This window comes from Pituophis catenifer, unplaced genomic scaffold (genome assembly GCF_029215685.1).
Source record: "Pituophis catenifer annectens isolate HBS135680 unplaced genomic scaffold, rPitCat1.0.hap2 SCAF_2, whole genome shotgun sequence".
In the NCBI taxonomy this organism is placed as follows: domain Eukaryota; kingdom Metazoa; phylum Chordata; class Lepidosauria; order Squamata; family Colubridae; genus Pituophis; species Pituophis catenifer.
This window is the reverse complement of record NW_027256882.1, coordinates 277,238,301-277,260,073: the sequence shown is the minus strand read 5'-3', so window position 1 is coordinate 277,260,073 and position 21,773 is coordinate 277,238,301. Positions and strand designations below refer to the sequence as shown.

Below are 21,773 nucleotides of genomic sequence, written 5' to 3'. Positions count from 1 at the left end.
GAACTGCTCTTGAAGACCAGTCAGAAATCTAAGTGATTTTGGTTCTACCATACGACATCACTGCTAATGGAACTGCCCTGGAACTACTGTATTTGTAAGTACAATTCAGGTTTGTTGTAGCCTGATTGCTATCATCAAAGCCCTATATGGCTCAAGACCAGGGGTCGGATTCAGCCCGTTCGGACCGGTTTAGGGAAACCGGATGCTAATTTTACATCTGGTTCGCTGAACCGGTAGTGGCAAGGACTGTCTGGCCCTGCCCACCTGCCCCGCCCTTCCCAGGAGTCTCCACATGGCCTGTTTTGGATGCCAGGTAAGTGCAGTGTCCGTGTGGAGGCTCTGGAAGGGCGAAAAACGGGCCTCCCAGAAGTTCCGGAAGTCTGGAAACAGGCCCGTTTTCGGCCTCCAGAGGGCCTCCAGAGCCCAGGGGAGGCCATTTTTGCCTTCCCAGAGGCTTGAGGAAAGCCTCTAGAGCAGTGGTTCTCAACCTTCCTACTGCTGTGACCCTTTAATACAGTTCCTCATGTTGTGGTGACCCCCAACCATAAAATTATTCCTAAAACCATTGAAAATATGTGTTTTCCGATGGTCTTAGGCAACCCCTGTGAAAGGGTCATTCGACCCCCCAAAGGGGTCCCGACCCACAAGTTGAGAACCACTGCTCTAGAGCTTGGAGAGGGCAACCCCCCCCACCCCCCTGGTGCAGGAAGCCGAGTAGGCCCCACACACCATGGCCACGCCCATCCAGCAACTGGGCAGAGAACCGGTTGCTAAAATTTTTGAATCCCACCCCTGTTCAATACCTGGATATCTAAGAGACCATATTTTCCAAAGAGCCTCTGCCTATCCAATCCAGATGTCCAGACAGCACTTACTAATGGCTCCTATCACCAGCAGATGTGGTGGGAGAGACCCCAACATTGGGCATTCTTTGGGGCAGACCCACTCCTGAGACAAGAATGGCTGTCATTCTCCCCCCTTTGACTCTTATGGAAGGTCTTTGGGAGACCAACTCAAGAGCCAGAGGCATCCCCTTGTGTGGAGATAATTTATTAACTCCAACTTTGCCCCCAATGTCCCATTTACTCTCCGGTCTGGAGAAGAACTCTCTCACAAAACTGTAACAGCCGTTGGCTGAAAATACTCCAGTCTAAGTATTATAAACAGAAAACTTCCAACTATAAATCCAACAAGGCAAGATAAGGTAATTAATCCGGCAGGGCAAGCAAGATAAGGAGTTCCAGAAATGAAGTAGCATGGCAGTAAATCAAACCAGTTGGGAGGATGCCAGGAACTCAGATAAAGCAGTTAACACAAGATGAACTCAGCGTTTGTTCCTGACAACCGCCCCCCCCTCATTTGCCTCTCCTTTAAACTCCATCTCCAGGTGTACCTTGTGAAGGGAATCGAGCAGGGGTGAAATCCAGCAGGTTCTGAAGAACTGGTAGCAGAAATTTTGAATAGTTTGGAGAACCGGCAAATACCACCTTCTGGCTGGCCCCAGAGCGGGGTGGGAATGGGGATTTTGCAGTATCCTTCCCCTGCCCCACCCACCAAGCCCTGCCCACCAAGCCACGCTCACAGAATCAGTAGTAAAAAAAATTGGATTTCACCACTGGAATCGGGGCCCTTTCCTCCCTCGTAAGCCACACAACCCACATTGCTCTCTTCTCCATTCTTCCCTGCGTGTCCTAGGATGAGGAGGGGGTGGGCCTTGGTCTTCATCTGAACCCCCTCTTCTTTGTTCTACCTCTCCCCTGCTCTGCCCAGCCTGACTTTGCTCTTCCTCAGTTTCCTCCACAGCCAACAGAGTCATTCTCTCACTCTCTGTCAGCTGTTCGTCTTCCCTCTCGGATTCAGACTCCTAAGAGTGCATGACAGGCAATAGGAATAATGTTATGGATCAGAGCAAGAGCTGCAGCCAAGACAAGAGTTAGATAAAAGAAATCCAAATCTGGGACAAAAAAATTTGAGTAAGTGCCTCAGTCCCTCTCTGGTTCACATGAAAATAAAGATAAATCGAGGGAGAAAGAACATTCAGACTTGGAAGATTATGTTACAATAACCTTTTAATAAAGTAATATTAACATTTATACCTCTCATTTATAACTCTGGTGACCTAGTCTTCTTTGAAAGGCTGACATCGGTATGTAATGATTGCATATTTTTCTTATTATTTAATGGTAGGATTTTGGAATGTCACATCACTTAATGGAGCTTTAAAATATGATTTTATTTTATTGCTATTTTATTACCTGCAAAGCTATTTCGTACAACTGGAGTTTGTGAGGAAATAAGGCAGTAGCTAAAAGGCACAAAGAAACAGATAATGTAATTGTCAAAGCCAATTTTGTACTGCAGTCTGTGATATCAAGGGAATGCTTTCTATGACTTTAGGCTACTAGTTCAAGTCGGTAGGATTAATGGGAAAATCCCCCATCTTGGCCATCAACTCAAGGCTCAATGTCCCATTTGGAGCTGAAAGCACCGAAAAACTGTAGGAAGAAAACAAATATCTTCTTTTTCATTTTTTCCCATATGCCCTTTTCCAGTTTTTTAAAATTATCCAAAAATATTGCTAGGGAAGGATTTTCAAATATTTTCTTACATTATCGTTTTACATGATGGTTAAATAGTTCAGATTTGAACTAAATCAGACTCCATCTGGACATATATATAACCTAACATGTGAAAAGGTAAAAATATAGGCAGTCCTTGACTTCCAACAGTTTGTTCAGTGACCCTTCAAAGTCACAACTGCACTGAAAAAAAGTGACTTGTGACTGTTTTTTACGCTTAGGGCCAAGTGTGAATATCCGAGGTCATGAGATCAAAATTCAGATGCTTAGCAACTGATTCATATTTATGACGGTTGCAGTGTACTGATCACCTTTGGCAACATTTTGACCAGCAAAATGGGAAAGCCAGATTCACTTAACAACCATGTTACTAACTTAACAACTGCATTGATTCACTTAACAAATGTGGCAAGAAAGGTTGTAATATGGAGCAAAATTCAGTTAACAAATAGCTCTCTTAGCCACAGAAATTTTGGGTTCGATTGTAGTTATAAATTGAGGACTACCTGCATTATGTTATTTTAAATTCATATATAATTAAAAGGGATAAAAACAGTTAAACTGAATATTTGCCGTATGTTTCATTACTTCTACCTTCTTTTAAAATACCTTTGAGAGACTATCTCTAACCCTGAGACGCCCCGTTATTCATCCACTTTAGGTCACATCAGTGGTGAAATCTAAAATTTGTTATTATCGGTTGGGGGGGATAATGTGACTCGGTGGGCGTGGCCATTTTTTTTTAACTTTTAAAACCATTTTTTCTACAACCTCTTCGGCAAAGAGGTTGTAAAAAAATGCTTTCAAAAGCCTCATCAGAGCTTGGATTGTCAGAGGCATTTAAAAGAAAAAAAGTTTTTTTCTTTTAAATGGCTCTGACAATCCAAGCTGAGTTGCCTGATTGGCAGAGGGTTTTTAAAAAACTCAGCTTGGATCGTCAGAGGCATTTAAAAGAAAAAAAGCCTCTGATGATTGCACGGCTCAGCTGGGCATGGGGGGGGGCAGGGATTTTTGCTATCGGTTCTCCGAACCACCTGCCTCCATCGCTACCGGATCAGGCGATCCGGTCCGAACTGGGAACATTTCACCCCTCGGTCACATGTATCCTATGGCAGATATGTAGGCATATTTTACTCAAGACACTGGCTTCCTCTAATCTGGCATTTGTATTGGCTATACAATTGCCACATTTCACAAGCAATAGGAAATTTCTGCTTCAGAGTTTGGAATCCACTGTTCTGAAGCAACATTTCTATGTGGTTTGGTATTCATGGCAGAATAACAAAGTTGGAAGGGACCTTGGAGGTCTTCTAGTCCAACCCTCTGCTCAGGCAGGAGACTACATACCATTTCAGACAAATGGTTGTCCAATCTCTTCTTAAAATCTTACAGTGTTGCAGCATTCACAACTTCTGCGAGCAAGTTGTTCTTCCAGTCCTTCTCTTCATTAAATTAGACATACCTATTCCAGCAACCGTTCTTTATATGTTTTAGCCTACAATCCCCTAATCATTTGGTTGCTCTTCTCTGCACTCTTTCTAGAATCTCAACATCTTTTTTTACCTCGTGGTGACCAAAACTGGATGCAGTATTCCAAGTGTGGCCTTACCAAGGAATTATACAGTGGTATTAACAGTTCAGGTGATCTTGATTCTAACCCTCTGTTAATGCAGCCTAGGATTGCATTGGCTTTTTTTTTTTGGCAGCTGCAGCACACCGCTGGCTCATATTCTTTAGTACTAAGCATGGTTGGGCTGGTTATTTTTGAAAGTGCTCCCTCCGCCTTTTCAACTTTTCAACTGCTCCATTTTTAATTTTGTTTTGATTCTGTATTTAATTTTGTTTTTGTGAAATGTAAAATTTGTTACTACCGGTTCTGTGGGTGTGGCTTGGGGGGGGGTAATGTGACTGGGTGGGCGTGGCCAACTTTTTTTTTTTTTAACTTTTCAAAGCATTTTTTCTAATGCTTTGAAAAGCCTCTGCCGATCAGGCAACTCAGCTGGGATCGTCAGAGAGGCTTTTTAAAAAATGCCTCTCTGCCGATCAGGCAACTCAGCTGGGATCATCAGAGACTTTTCAAAGCATTTTTTTTACCACCTCTTCGGCCAAGAGGTTGCAGAAAAAAATGCTTTGAAAAGCATTTCTGATGATTGCGCAGCTCAGCTGGGCGGGGCGGGGGGGCCGCAGGGATTTTTGCTACCAGTTCTCCGAACCACGCGCTGCCATCGCTACTGGATCGGGTGATCCGGTCTGAACCGGGAGCATTTCACCCCTGAACTACGTTTTTTAATATGATTGTATGGTTTTGTTGTAAACCAGAGTCACGCAGGTGAGTGGTATAGGTATAGAGATTTGCTATATCAATTATGTAAGAATAAAATATGATCATTCCTGTTTTCTTTTAAATGACAATCCCCATCAATACTGGATACATGAACTTACATCCACTTGATCGCAGTACGTTGCATTGGGTCCATACTGTAACTGACACTGGTGATGAACATCATAAATGACTCCAGGTGCAATGAATGGTGGCTTTAGATCTTTCTTCTTGGGAACATCATCCAGGCAAAAGCCCCATCCTTGGCTGAAATGGACATCTAGGATTAATTCTTCACAAATTATGAGGGCAGAAGGGAGCGTTCAGTATTATTGTGAGGCAACTATAATAAAATATCATCGTATTTCAAGGAAGGACAGAAATATCAACCACTCCTTATCTTCTCTGTCAACCACTAACTTGGTTCCTTCTAAATGTCTTGTGTTACAAGTCACACACCTACTAGATGGTGGAGACTAAAGAAGTAGTTGATTGAATGGCTAATCCAGTACTTACAATAAAAATAATAAAATGGAGAAATTGATGATGGAGGAATCCTTCCAAGCCAGACTGCCCAGGATGGCTCCTGTGATCCCTTACTGCAAAAAATATTATATGTAACTGCGTGTAGGAGGTGAAGATACTGTTCTGTTCAGTGCTGGTCAGGCAACAGCTTCAACAGAGCATCCTGTTTTGATCAGTTCATTTTCTAATAAACTAATGAGATGATTCAGAGTACGATGATGTGATTTAAGAGGCATGTGAGGAAATGTTGCTCTTGGAATATTTTGTTTAAAGCAGTAGATAAAAACTCCAAGCCCTTTTATGGCCTCCTCTATTGCTCCAAGGTCACATCAGCAAAATTCAATGTCAATTAAAATCAGACTCTAATAAATTAAGCTTGACTCGTGGTGACCTATGGACACATCCACATGTTTTCCTGATAACAGGATGAAAATATTTTGCCTTTGCTCTTTTTTTAAGGATGTTTTTTTAAATTACCCAGCCTAGCCTATAGCCCTCAGACTTCTCAGTACCATGTCTTCCATATATGAAAACTGCTTAACCCTACTTAGCTATTTTGAGTTTAACCATGATTGGCCAACTGCTGCCCTTGCCATATAAGCAGTCAAGTAACAACAGCACAAATGTCCACCTATTTGGTGTGGACAGTTAAGTAAAATATTACATTTAAATAAAAGTTTCCACAAACTAAATACATTTTCAGAGTGGGGAGAATCATCTAAAAAGGATGAAGAGGGGAAAGTCCTAAAAATTGTGTTGTTATTTCACTGCCTGCTATCTGGAATCATTGATAACTACAAGAGGTGGAAGAGGAGGAGGAGAAGGTGACATGATATCAGTGAAATAAGATTTATAGTTCATCACTTGTCAGTCAGCAAGATAGACCTTCATTGTTACAGGATCTAATCTAACAGAGTGTTAAATTGCATCAGTGAAATTGGCAGGGATGTGTTACCCTACTCCTGTTGCAGCCCTAGAAGAATTCTCAGAATGTCTTCTAGTGCATCACTCAACAATCTGGAAGGCATTTGACAGATGATTTTGGAACTACAGTGGGAAAATAGGAGGAATTTATACAGTTAGAAGTCCACTGATGTGATCTTGGATTTCATATACCTAAGAAAAGCGTGGCATTTGCAGTCTAGGTGGCTTTACCTACCGTGTTTCTCCGAAAATAAGATCCTGTCTTATATTTTTTTGAACCCCGAAATAAGTGCTTGGCCTTATTTTCGGGGAGGTCTTATTATTTTGGGCACATGGAGCAAGACGGGACTCCTCTTGCCATCTTACCTGATTTCCAGTTCTGTCTCCCTAACCCTAACCAGAGGAAATGGCAGGGACCAGCTGCACATGCGTTTAAATATTTTTGGGGAGGGCTAATTTTTGGGGAGGGCTTATTTTCAGGGGGGCTTATTTTAGTACATGCGCTCAAAAGCCCAATTGGTTTTATTATCAGGGCATGTCTTGTTTTAGGGGAAACAGGGTAGCAAGACGATTTCGAAATTAAAATTTATTTATTTATTTATTATTCGTATTTCTATGCCACCCAACTCTCCGAGGACTCTGGGCAGCTTACAACAAAGACAGTATAAACAATATACATTAAAAGAAATTAAAAAAACCCATACACACCGCTCATGACCGGATCTCGCAAGATCACAGTGGTGAGATCAACGGCCCCAAGCCTGCCGGAAAAGCCAGGTTTTCACCATTTTCCAGAAGGCCAATAGGGTGAGAGCGGTCCGGGCCTCAGGAGGTAGCTGATTCCAGAGAGCCAGGGCAGCCACAGAAAAGGCCCTCCCCCGCGGACCCGCCAGCCGACATTGTTTAGCTGATGGGACCCGGAGGAGGCCAACTCTGTGGGATATTGCAGGGGAAATTAATTTTGCACATGAAATACCCTATTATGAAATGGTTTATTCTATAGCACAGAGTACAGCTGGGTTAGTTTTTATCCAGAATAAGACAGGTAGGATTAATCAACAAAGGGAGCATTCCAATAACAATTGGTTCTCTATCACCAACTGGCTGCCTAGTACAGTGATTATTCACAGTTACAGCAGTGATGAAGAAGAAATGTGATCAATCCTCACATTTATGACTTTCATAGGTCTGTAAAACAAAGGAAAGTCAAAGTAAGATTGTAAGCACAGTCACTGTTTCACTTAGCAACTTTGTTTAACAACCAAGTTGCTCCTTCCAACTGTGATCCCTAAATTATTACCTGTAGTGACTAACAGTATATTCAAGATAATATAGTACATATATTATCCAACCATCACTGAGACAGTGTAAAGCCTGACTTAAGAACTGTTATGTCAGCACAAGATTTACAGTATAACTCTAGAAAAATCCCTACTGGCTCCTAAAATTATATTTGTAGACCCACCTTTATCCATCTGCAAGCCTATAGCCCAATATATGAGTACCAAGGTAGCTGAAAGATGCTTAGAGCCATTTTGTTCCATTTTTCAAATTGTCACTTTGACTCACTCTAAGAAACGGGTGATGTATTCCTTGCTGCATCGTGACCAGGTAAGTGGTGTGGGGTCATACTGGAGCTGCCGAGACATAATGTATGGCCTTCTTCCCACTGGTTCACAGTCATTTTCTTTTCCATCGTGCTGGATGCCAAAACTGAAGAGAAGGAAACCCAAGGAATAAATAAATAAATCTCAAAACAAAGTTCTGCCATGGAAGTTTATGAGGACAGGACAGCTGATTGATTGATTGATTGATTATAGTTTTCTTATGTACAATGTGCACTGAAAATAGCATTTAATTTTGTTGTACGAGGTGCAATGACAATAAAGTAATTTAATTTTTTTGCCGCCCACAGGCGATTCTCTTAACCTGATCCTAAATAACCTAAAGAAGGAAAAACCTGTTGCAGGTTGTTGGATGTTGCAATTTGTTTGGGTACCCTCTTTAGCATCCTGTTTGCGTTTTCTTAAAAAAAATAATACTTGAATTTCAGAGAATGGATGAAGAGAGTTATGTAAATAGAAAAAGTTGGTTTTGATATATTTTGGTTACCATTAACAGATTACATTAAAGGCAATTCATAATGGCAAACAGTTTTTAAATTAAAAAGAAGGCTGTGCAAATATTGGAATGATTCAAAGAATCTCCTAACATCCTTTAAGGATGATATAGCAAAAAAAAAAGGACTGACCTTTTATTTATAAGGACACGAAGGGAACATATAGAATCAGCACAATCCTGGTGGTACAGTATGAAATAAAAGCTGTATTTCCTACACTTTAATTATCAATAATGCTACATAATGCTATTAATGGTTAATATTAAGAGCCTTGGTGGTGCAGCAGACTAAAGCACTGTTAAGTAAAACCAGCTGCCTGCAATTTGCAAGTTCAAATCTCACCAGGCTCAAAGTTGACTCAGCCTTCCATCCTTTCGAGGTAGGTAAAATGAAGACCCGGTTTGTGGGGGCAATAAGCTGACTTTGTATAAAAAAGAACACCACTTGGGGGGGGGGGTGAAAGCCCTACTAAGCAGGTATATACAAAAATATGAAGGCTATTGCTTAACGCATTGTAAGCCGCCCTGAGTCTCTGGAAAAGGGCAGCATATAAACCAATAAATAAATAAATAAATAAATAAATAAATAAATAAATAAATAAATAAATAAATAAATAAATAAATAAATAAATAAAATGGTTAGTTTATTTCATAGAGAATCATAGGACTGGAAGGGACATTGGAGATCTTCTAGTCCAACTGCCTGCCCAAGGTAGGAGTCCTTATGCTATCCCGGGCAAACCGGTTGTCCAATCTTGAACATCTCCAACAATGGAACAAACACAATTCCAGAGAAAAGCTGTTCCACTGATTAATCATCTCACTATCAGGAAATTCTTCCTTATTTCCAGGTTGAATCTCCCTCTGACAAGCTTCCACCCACTGCTTCTTGTTCTGCCTTCAGGAGCGATGGAGAATAAATTAACGTCATCTTTCCTATAAACAACCCTTCAAGTGTTAGAAGACTAGTATCATGTCTCCCTTGAGCCTCCTCTTCATTAGGCTAAACATACCTAGTTCCCTTAGCTGTTCATCGTATGATTTAGCCTCTAGGTAAATTTTGCTCATTTGCACTTTCTTAACTCCTTTTCCCAAGTAACCACTGTGACCAAATGGGATTGTTCCAGAGAACATTTCCTTGTGGTTAAACCAGATGCAGCTAGCCAAGAGATGAACTGCTAAGATAGCTCTCACCAGTGGTGGGTTCCTCCTGGTTCGGCCCGGTTCGGCCGATCCGGTAGAGGTGACGATATGACATCACCGAACTCGTTCTCTTTGTCCGGGAGCTGGGCCCTCCTGCCTGTCCCTGCGTTATTCCTACCTTTTATTTCTTCTTTTTTAGCCCAGCTGATAGGTGCGGCAGAGTAGATTGCTTCACCTCAGCTGGGCATATTTCTAACACGCTTGCGCAAAGCGCGTGCACAAAGAGAACCAGTAGTAAAGCCGGTTGGAACCCACCACTGCTTCTCACCCATATTGACAAGGCAATCCACTTGTATATAAACAGAGACCAAACTCCACTCCCTTTTCCAGCTGATGTTTCTCTAGATTGGTAATGAAACATCTGCAAGAAAACAATCAAGCCAGGAGAGCAACAAGGATTCCACTGACACCTCTGTTTATCAAGACTTCCAATATGTTTAAAGTTCAAAGTGGAAATATATAGGTAGTGGGTTAGCAGTTGAAGTAATAAATGGAAGGGAAGTGGAGAAGGCATAACATTTTTTTACTAATTATCTTCTACTTTGTTTTGTGTACCTTTAGTCTTATGCAATTTCTGCCTGATGAATTAAAAAAAAATCTATTTACCATATTTTTAGGAGTATAAGACACACCTTTTCCCCCCCAAAAAGAGGGTGAAAATCTGGGTCCGTCTTATACTCCGAATATAGCCCCACCCAGCTTCTCAAATGGAGGTTTCAGAGGCTGAAAAAAGCATCAGAAACTAAAAGAAGCCCCCAAACAGAGCTTCAGAGGCTTCTTTTCTAAAGCTCTGTTTCGGAGGCTTTCAGAGGCAGGGAAAAGTTTTTTCTGAAATAGAGTTTCAGAAGTTTCAGAGGCAGAAAAAAAAGCAAAAAAAAAAAAAAAAAAAGCAAGGCACAGAGCTCACAACCAAGGAACCTGTTGCTAAAATTCATCTCTGGGAACAGCTGATTGGGGGTATTCCGGGAGGCCGATCCACCTGCCAATCGGCTTTTTTCTTATTTTCCTCCCCAAAAACTAAGGTGCGTCTTGTACTCCAATGCATCTTATACTTCGAAAATTGTGCCCCACCTCCACAAGACTTCCAACTTATTCTTACCTGTGTCCAAGTTCGTGGGCAATCGTGAAGGCCAAAGGTAGGCCAGAGTCTTCATTGATGTTACAGCTCCGATGTGGTTGACACATTCCCGAGAGATGGGACAAGCCTAAGGTTTCACAGGGTTGATTCATGCTGGCACAAATGTCTTTTCTGTGACCACAGCAAAAAAGCTTGATGTTAAAAAAACAAAACAAAACCCTGTGTATTCAAGGTAATCCAGGGTGAAATCCAGCAGGTTCTGACAGGTTCTGGTAGCAGAAATTTTGAGCAGTTCGGAGAACCAGCAAATACCACCTCTGGCTGGCCCAGAGTGGGGTGGGAATGGAGATTTTGTAATATCCTTCCCTCAGGAGTAGGGAGGGAATGGGGATTTTACAGTATCCTTCCCCTGGAATGGGGTGGGAATGGAGATTTTGCAGTATCCTTCCCCTGCCATGCCCTCCAAGCCACACCATGCCCATCAAGCCACGCCCACAGAACTGGTAGTAAAAAAATTTGGATTTCATCTGTGAGGTAATCCCACACTCAGAACATAGGGCTACTGTTTTTAGTGCTCTTAGAGGTTGATGCAAACATCACTTTTGGGGATCTACCAAGATTCATATTTCATCAGAAATCTAGAGGTTCAACCTCCAGAGTTCCTGGCTTTGCATTTTCTCCTTTTTGTAACCACATTCTTTTTATGTGTCCCCTAAATAATAGAAAGAAAGAGAAGGGGTTATGAAATTTTTAAAAATGTTAATAATAATCTCATAGATACTCTTGTTTATTTAATATGAATAACAGAACAACAGAGTTGGAAGGAACCCTATATGATTTCAGATAAATAGTTGTCCAATCTCTTCTTAAAAACTTCCAGTGTTGAAGCACACACAACGTCTGGAGGCAAGTTATTCCACTGATTAATTGTTCTAACTGTCAGGAAATTTCTCCTTAGTTCTAAGTTGCTTCTCTCCATGATTAGTCGCCCTAAATGAACTTTTTTAACAAATGTCCTTCTGCATCTGTTACAGCTTTTTTCCCTCCGGTCAGTATTTTCCAAGGTCTAACAATATTTTTATTCTCATTCTTTGTAATCCTTACCATAAACTGTGTTCAGAAGCTGAATTATAACTTCCTAAATTAGAAATGAGGCATTATAGCATATGGAATCATCTTTTTACAAAATGCAAAGTGAGTCACAGATTTCAGGTCATTATAGCAGTATTCAAAAGTGCGCAATTATTGTTAACAAGCACTGTTGTGGGAAAAGTCGCAGGCAAGACAGCGCTGTGATTACTGTAGCCAAACAACACTGATAATTAAGAACCAAAAATATTTGCTTCTGCATTTATCTATCTGGGAAAGAGTTTTGAAGGACAGGAGTTGTTTTCCAAAAACATTTCCCCTTCATTTTATGTCCTTTAGTAGATTAGGCTCTGATTTGTTAAGATTTTTGAATATAATTTGGTGCAAAGTTAGGAAATATAATCCAGAAATTACCAGAGATATGAATGTAAATCTTCACCACAAATCCTGCATAATCTTTTATCTAGGAACTGGTTTACTCTGAGGTAATTTTATAGCCTTGACCATGCTAAATTAGTTTAATTATTGATGACCAGGTCAGACAATACATCTGTATGCATGGGAGTTGAAAACTTGGGGTTTCCTCCCCCCACCATCTTTCTAGGTGAATGGGTGTTTGGGGAACTGCCAAAAAGATGGATGGATGGATGGATAGGTGGGTGGGTGGGTGGATGGATGGATGGATTACATTTGCACAGCCCCCCCCCCCAAGATCTTAAACCAACCTCTGTGTGGCTTACAACCAAGAATAAAGTGACACATCTAAAATAATTGCAGGCAGCTTACAACCAAGAATAAAGTGACACATCTAAAATAAAAACAGAGCCTGAGTGGCGTAGGAGGCTAATGCCTCCTAAGGCAGCATTTAACATCCAGCTGCCTGCAATTACTCCGAGTTCAATTCTCACCAGGCTCAAGGTCGACTCAGCCTTCCATCCTTTCTAAGGTGGGTAAATTGAGGACCCAGTTTGTGGGGCAATAAGCTGACTTTGTATAAATATACAAAAGTATGAAGGCTATTGCTTAACGCATTGTAAGCCGCCCTGAGTCTCCGGAGAAGGGTGACATATAAATCAAATTAAAAAAAAAAATGAAACTAATATACTGAAAGATAGAAAAACCACAGCCTACATTTCTCTCATGCAACCCCCCCACATTCTCTTCCATTCTAACCTCACCCTATCCCAAAGCTTGGGGGGAGAGGAATTTGTCATCCAAATGGGTGGATAAGCAGTCATCATCACCACCCAATCTAGAACAGATTAAAGACAGACAGGTATAATAGGGACTGCCTTATACGTGATGGTGACGATGTGACAATATGCCAAACGGTGTTTTGGTAAATTAGTGCTTAGCAGAGTAATGACAGCTAGAGAATAATGGATTCAAATGAGCAAATACTGAGAGAAAGTTAGGGGGAAAAACTGAAGGGTAAGGGTTGTTTGACAGTGAATTAATGAGCTGGAGATATGACAAGTTCTCGGTTACTAAATGGATTCAAGCAGAAGCTGTTGAAGATGCTTTAATTTAGATTCCTGAATCGAGCTGAAGGTAGGATTGAGTAGCCTAAATGTCCCCTTCCTACTCTTTTGATTTAAGAGAGGATAAGAGCGAATGATACTTGAATGTTATGGAAAGGAGGATTAAGAATTAGAAGAAAAGAACCAACAAAAAAACAACAACCCCACATAGGTTCTGGATATGGTACAATCAATAGCCCCTTCTCCTTGTTTCTATTATTTAGGGGACACATAAAAAGAATGTGGTTATAAAAAGGAGGAAATGCAAAGCCAAGAAATTAAAAGATGCTTGATCCTGGGGAGGAAAGCCATGGCAAATATAGACAGCATTCTAAAAAGCAGAGACAGCACCCTGCCAACAAAAGTGTGTATAGTCAAGGCTATGGTTTTCCCAGTTGCAATGTATGGCTGTGAAAGTTAGACCATAAGAAAGGCTGAGCGCCAAAGAATTGAGGCCTCTGAACTATGGTGCTGGAGAAGACTCCTGCGAGTCCCTTGGACTGCAAGGCGATCAAACTGGTCAGTCCTAGAGGAGATCAACCCTGACTGCTCTTTAGAAGGCCAAATCCTGAAGATGAAACTCAAATACTTTGGCCACTAATGAGAAGAAAGGACTCACTGGAGAAGAGCCTAATGCTGGGAAAGATTGAGGGCAAAAGAAGGGGACGGCAGAGAACGAGGTGGCTGGATGGAGTCACTGAAGCAGTAGGCATGAGCTTAAATGGACTCCAGAAGATGGTAGGGGACAGGAAGACCTGGAGGAATGTTGTTCATGGGGTCGTGATGGGTCGGACATGACTTCATAATTAACAACAACAACTATTTCTTTCTCACCAATACAGTATAACACAAGAGACATGTACAGTGTCATATTGCAATCATTCTAATGAAAGAATGATTAAAAGAGAACAGTGTGTTTCCGTCTGCTGCAAATGTATGCATAAAGAGCGACAGTCTCAACAGAATGGCACAGCAAAGACTACCTCATACGTTCAAAAAAGAGGTGACATTCAAAGGAACAACTTTTTGATGTACGGATCTTTGTAATTTATTTATTTATTTATTTATTTATTTATTTATTTATTTATTTATTTATTTATTTATTTATTTATTTATTTATTTATTTATTTTATTGAATTTGTATACCGCCCTACTCCTGAAGGACTCAGGGCGGTGAACAGCCATAGAATAAAACATATAAATACAAAATTTAAAATAAAATAAAACGAATTAAATAATTTGGCTGGACAAATTTAAAACCCCAATAATTTAAAACCAAATTTAAAATTTCCATTTAAAAAGGGGAAAGACTTAGGTCAGGCCAGCATGATGAAATAAGAACGTCTTGAGCGCGCGATGGAAGGTACGCAGATCCGGGATCCTCCGTATCTCAGGAGGGAGCTCGTTCCAGATAGTAGGTGCCCCCACAGACATTGTTTGGCCGACGGCACCCGGAGGAGCCCCTCTCTATGGGAGCATACTGGTCGGTGGGAGGCTATTGGTGGTAGCAGGTGGTCCCGTAAATAACCAGGTCCTAAGCCATGGAGCGCTCTAAAGGTGATAACCAAGACCTTGAAGCACACTCGGAAGACCACCGGGAGCCAGTGCAGCTCACACAGGAGAGGTGTTACATGGGAGCGCCACGTCGCTCCCATTACCACCCACGCGGCCGCACTCTGCGCCAGTTGGAGCCTCCGAGTGCTCCTTAAGGGGAGACCCATGTAGAGAGCGTTGCAATAGTCCAGACGGGAGGTGACGAGGGCATGAGTGACCGTGCGTAAGGAGTCCCGATCTAGAAAGGGACGCAACTGGCGGATCAGGCGAACCTGATGAAAAATCCTCCCAGTCACGGCCATCAAGTGCTCTTCTAAAGACAGCCGTGAATCCAGGAGGACACCCAAGTTGCGAGCCCTTTCTGTGGGGGCCAATGATTCGCCCCCAATAGTCAGCGATGGCACTAGCTGACTATATCGGGACATCGGAAATCACAGCCATTCGGTCTTGGATGGGTTGAGCCTGAGCCTGTTTCTCCCTATCCAGATACGTACGTCCTCCAGGCACCGGGACATCACTTCAAGGGCATCGTTAAGCCACACACACTCATAATTAAAAGTAGGAAGGGAATAAGGATATTTTAGGATAAGAATGGGAAAAAGTGCCTGTCCAGATGTTATAGAACCACAGTAGTTCCAGCCACAATAGTCATGGTGAAGGATACTAGAGGTTGTAATTCGGATGATCAAATGAGGTTTACCAGAAGCAGCAGCCTGACTGCTTCTTTTGGCAAACTTCATTTGATCATTTGTATATTTGGAAGCAAAAGAATTGGGAAATTTCTCCTCTGATGTGTGGAATTCAGTTATCCAATTTTGCATAGTTCTTGGCTCAAGTAAGGTACCAAAGTATTGTAAAATACATAAAAGTATATGAGGCAAAACATTAGATAGTCCATAAAGCTGCTTTCAACTATAGTAATTCTACTGAGAAATCCAGCTTTCCCTACTCCTGTTTCTTCTGAAAAGCTAAATAGTAACTTACAACCATTTGTTTAACAAATTATAATGACACTGAAAAAAAGTGACTTACAACAGGTCATCATACTAATGACTCTCATAGCATCCCTACGGATATTTGATAAAAATTCATGAATGCAACTGGCATGTATTTATGAAGGCTGCAGCATCATATGACCTTCCCAACTGGCTTCCAACAAACAAAGTCAATGTGGGAAGCTGGATTCGCTTAATGACCATATGATTCACTTACCAACTCCAGTGATTGGCTTAACAACTGTGGCAAAAAAACAAAAGGTTGCAAAATCAGGCATGGCTTATTTAACAACTGCCTTACTTAGCAACAGAAATTTGGTCTCAATTGTGGTTGTAAGTCAAAGACTACCCATCTGTAGAGATTCTCAGTCATCCAGGTCATGGTTGTCCCAAAGGTGCTTTTTCAAGAGGCAACTGGACTTCCTTGTTTTTTCTTTTGAAGACGTTTCGCTTCTCATCTAAGAAGCTTCTTCAGTTCTGACAGGGTAGTGGGGGAAGGAAGGATTTATATTCCTTGCAGCCAGCTGGTAATTAGTATCCTTTTAGAGCAGGGCTGTCAAATGCACAGCCTGTGGGCTGGATGCGATACACACTGGCCACGCCCACGCCCGGTTTAGCAAAGGGGGAAAAAGTCATGATACATCATGTGACAATGCCATGTCGATGCAACTTTGACACCCCTGTTTTTGTTGTGGTCCGCCAGCAGCTTGCGGAGCTGGCAGCGGAGTCAGACAGTGAAGAGGCTGGGGAGGAACATGGATCAGTCCTGGAGTCTGGGGAAGGCTCGGACGAGGGCTCTGCATCGGAGGCAGAGATGGGGCCAGGGCCATCTTGGAGGGATGCATGGACTCTGGAGCCCCCAGAGTCAGACAGAAGAGAGGCAGAGGAACAGGAGGAGCCTGTTCCTAGTGCACGCATGCACAGAGCTGCCAGAAGACAAGAGCAGCTGAAGCAAAAGGGACGACTCGGGAGTAAGGCCAGGAGATGATTGGCCCCTTCCATAAGGCTTAAAAGAGAAACAAAGGCACTTGGGCCTTTTTGCAGGAAAGCAACGTTGCTAACTCCGTTTCCAGTCAGCATCTCTTGTTTGTTTCTGAACTTCGTGCAGCTTTGCCAAATAAGGCCTTTGGCAGGGTGTCAAAGAAGATAAAGGTTGGTGATTATCCCGAAGGACTTCTTCCGAAGGACTTGTTTTGCAAACTAATTGGGACTCAGCTGGGAATGAACGTAATTCTCAGCTGTTACAATAAACTAGGTTTATTTCGGACTATTTGTGTCTTGTAATGACTCAGTAAACCTAGGTCACAACAGTTTTAGAGGGTCATTGAAGCCCTTGGAGGTTTATCTGTCTCCTCAGGCTCACCTGAGTAGTGCTCCTGCTTCCTGTAGTCTGCAATTGTTTTCCTCTGGAAATCCATTCCTACTCTCACACCATTCCAAGGGTGTTCATCCAAAATTGAATAGCTAAAAGTCATCCAGGATGACTGAGAATCTCTACAGACTTTTAGCTATACAATTTGGGATGAAAACTCTTGGAGTGGTGTGGGAGTAGGAATGGATTTCCAGAGGAAAAATTGCAGACTACAGGAACCAGGAGAGCTACTCAGGTGACCCTGAGGACACAGATAAACCTTCAAGGGCTTCAACGACCCGCTAAAAGGATGCAAATGACCATCTGTCTGCAAGGAATATAAATCCTTCCATTCCCCACCATCCTGTCAGAGCTGAAGAAGCTTCTTGGATGAGAAGTGAAACGTCTTCAAAAGAAAAAACAAGAAAGTCCAGTTGTCTCCTGAAAAGAAAGCACCTTTTATTTATTTATTTATTTATTGGTTCGATTTATATGCTGCCCTTTCTCCAGAGACTCAGGGCAGCTTACAATGCGTTAAGCAATAGCCTTCATACTTTTGTATATTTATACAAAGTCAGCTTTGTATAAAAGCTGGGTCCTCATTTTACCCACCTCGAAAGGATGGAAGGCTGAGTCAACCTTGAGCCTGGTGAGATTTGAACTTGCAGTAATTGCAGGCAGCTGGTGCTACTTAATAGCACTTTAGTCTGCTGCGCCACCAAGGCTCTGCGCCAACAAGGACTACCCGTATCTCATTCAGAAATAGAACAAGAACCCCATATGTAAGGAGAATATTCTACCTGGTAAGAAGTACAGCTACATCATGGTGAAGTGGGTTTGTATCCAATTTCGGGTTGATACTCTTTTGCCATTTACAAAAGCTGGCTAAAGTCTTTTCTGCATGGTGGGTGATTTTCAGTCCTTGCTATAAATAGATGGGGAAATGAATTATCTTGTCAGAAGCCTATCAGTATCTGCAATAATTACAAAGCCTGGCAAATTAATTTAGTTTTAATAAATATTGCCATTGCATGAGGTGAGAGACATGATTATAATAGTAATTTATTGAATCCAGGCATGTGATTTAAAAAAGGGGTTATTAGTGAAGATAGATCAGGGGAGAAAAAAAAAACCCAATACAATAGGAAAAAGTCTTCACAGGATGGGGAAAAAAACAAAAAGAAACTGCAATATCTTTCTTAAGTTAGAACCAGGGGTGAAATGCTCCCAGTTTGGACCGGCTCGGGTGAGTAGGTAGCGATGGCGGCAGGCAGTTCGGAGAACCGGTAGCAAAAATCCCTGCCCCCGCCCCCCATGCCCAGCTGAGCCACGCGATCATCAGAGGCTTTTTTCTTTTAAATGCCTCTGACGAGCCAAACTCTGAGGAGCCAGGCTCTGACGATCCCAGCTGAGTTGCCTGATCGGCAGAGGATTTTTAAAAAACCCTCTGACGATCAGGCAACTCAGCTGGGATCGTCAGAGCCTTTTGAAAGCATTTTTTTTACATGGTTTTACATGTAAAAAATGGTTTTAAAAGTAAAAAAAAATTGGCCACGCCCACCCAGTTACATTACACCCCCCCCACTAAGCCACGCCCACAGAACCGGTAGTAACAAATTTTCGATTTCACCACTGGGGAGAACATTATTATTTTTTCTACTTTGAAACAGATGTTATCCCTAAACCAAAGGATAGGTGCAGCATAATGATAAATTTATAGCATTTTATCTTATTTGAAAGCAGGCATGTTGGAATCAATACTAACTCTTCTTCTACAGAGTGCATTTCTGAAGAGGAAAAATAAAAAGTTGGATTCTTTGTAAAAGTTGACTGAGTAGATCCTAGATCTATTGTATTCCAATTGTACCCATTTCTGGAACCGGAGGCCCAAGTGATGGTCATTCATGCCTTACTTCTCTGGTGCAATGCTTGACCTGTGGAACATCATGCCCTGTGAAGTTCAGATAGCAGGAACAGGGGTGAAATCCAGCAGGTTCTGACAGGTTCTGGAGAACCAGTAGCGGAAATTTTGAGCAGTTCAGAGAACCGGCAAATACCACCTCTGGCTAGTCCCGGAGTGGGGTAGGAATGGAAATTTTGCAATATCCGTCCTCCAGGAGTGGGGAGGGAATGGAGATTTTGCAATATCCATCCTCTGGAGTGGGGAGGGAATGGACATTTTGCAATATCCTTCCCCTGGAGTGGGGTGGGATTTGAGATTTTGCAGTATCCTTCCCCTGCCACGGCCACCAAGCCACGCCCACAGAAAAATTTGAATTTCACCAAGCAGGAACCCTTCTGTTCTTTTGCAAGGCCCTATAAACTTGCTCTTTCCTTCAAGCGTCTCCCTTCAATGACATGACCAAGGCAAGGATTAATTGGGAGACCAAGTTCTTACCTCCTCTTCTTCAAGAAGAATAAGCCGAACAAGCACAATATGGATCGCGTTGCCAATGCTCGGATCATGGAATAATCCTGCCACCTAAATCAAAGCCAGGCAATATGAAGTTAGCGGATTCTTCTTCTTCAATATTTTTTCCTAATAGTGACGAGGTCTCTATGGAGGAGTGTCAAAGAAGTCAAGATGACAGACACAGTCCTACTATTGAACCTCCACCTTTTTTTTTTTTAAATGTGCTTTGATTGCATGGTTGTGGCCAACATCTGTTGTGGTCCACGAGCTGGCAGCAGAGTCAGACAGCGATGAGGCTGAGGAAGAACATGGCCCAGTCCTGGAGGCTGGGGAAGGACCGGATGAAGGCTCTGCGTCAAGAGGCAGAGATGGGGCCAGGGCCATCGGGGACTGAGGTGCGGACTCCAGAGTGTTCTGCCCCAGCTCCGGGTCCCAAGAAGTGTAGCACACACACACACAGCTCCAAAAACTCTGTTTAATACAAACAGGCTCCTTTCAAAATGCAGGCTTTAACCACAAATGTCCTTATCAGCCTGCTATGAATTACAGAGATTAAACAAAGTTGGACAAGGGTTGGCAATCAGCCCAGAAACCAAATTGTAACAAAAAACTCACTCTCAAATTGCTCTGCGTAGGACCACAACGTTGTTTCCAGCAACATTTGCTATCTGTGTGCAAACTTAAATAGGCTAAGGGAGTGGCCAATTAACCCCAAGCCTTACTCTCCAGGAGACCTCCTCCTGAGTGGCCACTCCTGCCTTTTGGCAGCCCTGCGTGCTCAAGCATTGAGAAGAGGCTCCTCCACTTCACTCTCTTCACTTGAAGGAGCCTCTGGAGGTTCTGAAGGCCCCGGCTGAGTCTCTGCCTCTGGCACCACATCCTCTTCAGCCTCCTCGTTGTCCGACTCGAGTGCCGGCTGCACAGGCTGCTGGCGCGACACCACACCAGCCTCCTCATCGTCGGGATCAGCCACAATCCATGCAGGCCGCTGGCGGGCCACAACACAGAGCCTCCAGAGACTGATAGGAGTGAGGCAGAGGAACAGGAGGAGCCTGTTCCTAATGCACACATGAGAAGAGCTGTCAGAAGGCAAGAGCAGCTCAAGCAAAGAGAACAACTTGGGAGTAGGGCCAAGAGATGATTGGCCCCTCCATAAGGCTTAAAACAGACCAGCAACGGCCTTTGGACTTTGCCGGAAAACAACGCTGGTAGCTTTGTCTTCTTCTTCGTCTACGTCTTGTATTTATTTTTGTATCCGTGATTTCTGAACGTTTGCCAAGAAAGGCAGTTAGGCAGTTTGCCTAATTGGACCAATGTTTGCGATAGGACTGAGGAATTTGTGTTGGGAGGAATTTGCTTTAATTTAGTTGAATGACACTGGGAATGAAGTAATTCTCAGCTGTTCGAAAGTTTGTTTGTTTTTTCACTGACTGATTTTCCTACTATTTACTTGGGCCTGGGTCACAACAACATCTTGACTTTTTTGGACACATGTTCCTCAGTCCCATGAACACAGTGGTGAAATCCTCCGTGGATCTCCACGAGTTTGCTGTCTGCGCATGCGTGGTGCACGCCAAATGTGCACCACGGGTGTGCATGTGCAGTGCGCGCTAAAAGCACATATGCGCGCATGCACAACACACACCAAATGCATGCTTCGTGCGGAAAAAGAAGACTTCACTGGGTAAGTAGAACAGTGGGGAGGAACAGCTGTGCCGCGTGATTTAGCTTCGTTAGAAAGCAGGATTTCCTGCTTTCTAGTGAATATAAACCGTGCAGCAAAGCTGATCATCGGAAATACCAGTTCAGATTATCATTTTTAAACTACTGGTTCAGCTGAACCGGTAGTGGTTTTTTTACTACTGGTTCGCCTGAACCGGTAATTTTTATCACTACCGATTCGCCCGAACCGGAGTGAACCGGTAGCATTTCACCCCTGCATGAACACCGTCAGTCAACATCAAAGTATCTGGCAGCTAACAAAAGATAATTCCTTTCTCCAAAGAACTTATAAACTAAATATGACTGGGGAAAGAAGAAGAGACAAAAGGAAAAGGAAGAGGTTCTGAGATGTCAAGTGGGAATTACTGGAACATATAATAAC

At 42.6% G+C, this 21,773-nt stretch overlaps 1 protein-coding gene across 1 annotated transcript in view; it reads right to left on the bottom strand.

Moving 5' to 3' along the window:
• The window catches only part of ADAMTS12 (ADAM metallopeptidase with thrombospondin type 1 motif 12), a 182,725-nt gene that overhangs the window by 58,063 nt on the left and 102,889 nt on the right, over positions 1-21,773 (bottom strand). Inside the window, exons 5-9 of the mRNA XM_070935961.1 lie at positions 19,655-19,738; positions 18,057-18,181; positions 10,769-10,918; positions 7,918-8,061; positions 5,022-5,166 (exon numbers count right to left, since the gene is read on the bottom strand). Coding sequence (XP_070792062.1) covers positions 5,022-5,166; positions 7,918-8,061; positions 10,769-10,918; positions 18,057-18,181; positions 19,655-19,738 — 648 coding nt within the window. The remainder of the gene's footprint in view (positions 1-5,021; positions 5,167-7,917; positions 8,062-10,768; positions 10,919-18,056; positions 18,182-19,654; positions 19,739-21,773) is intronic.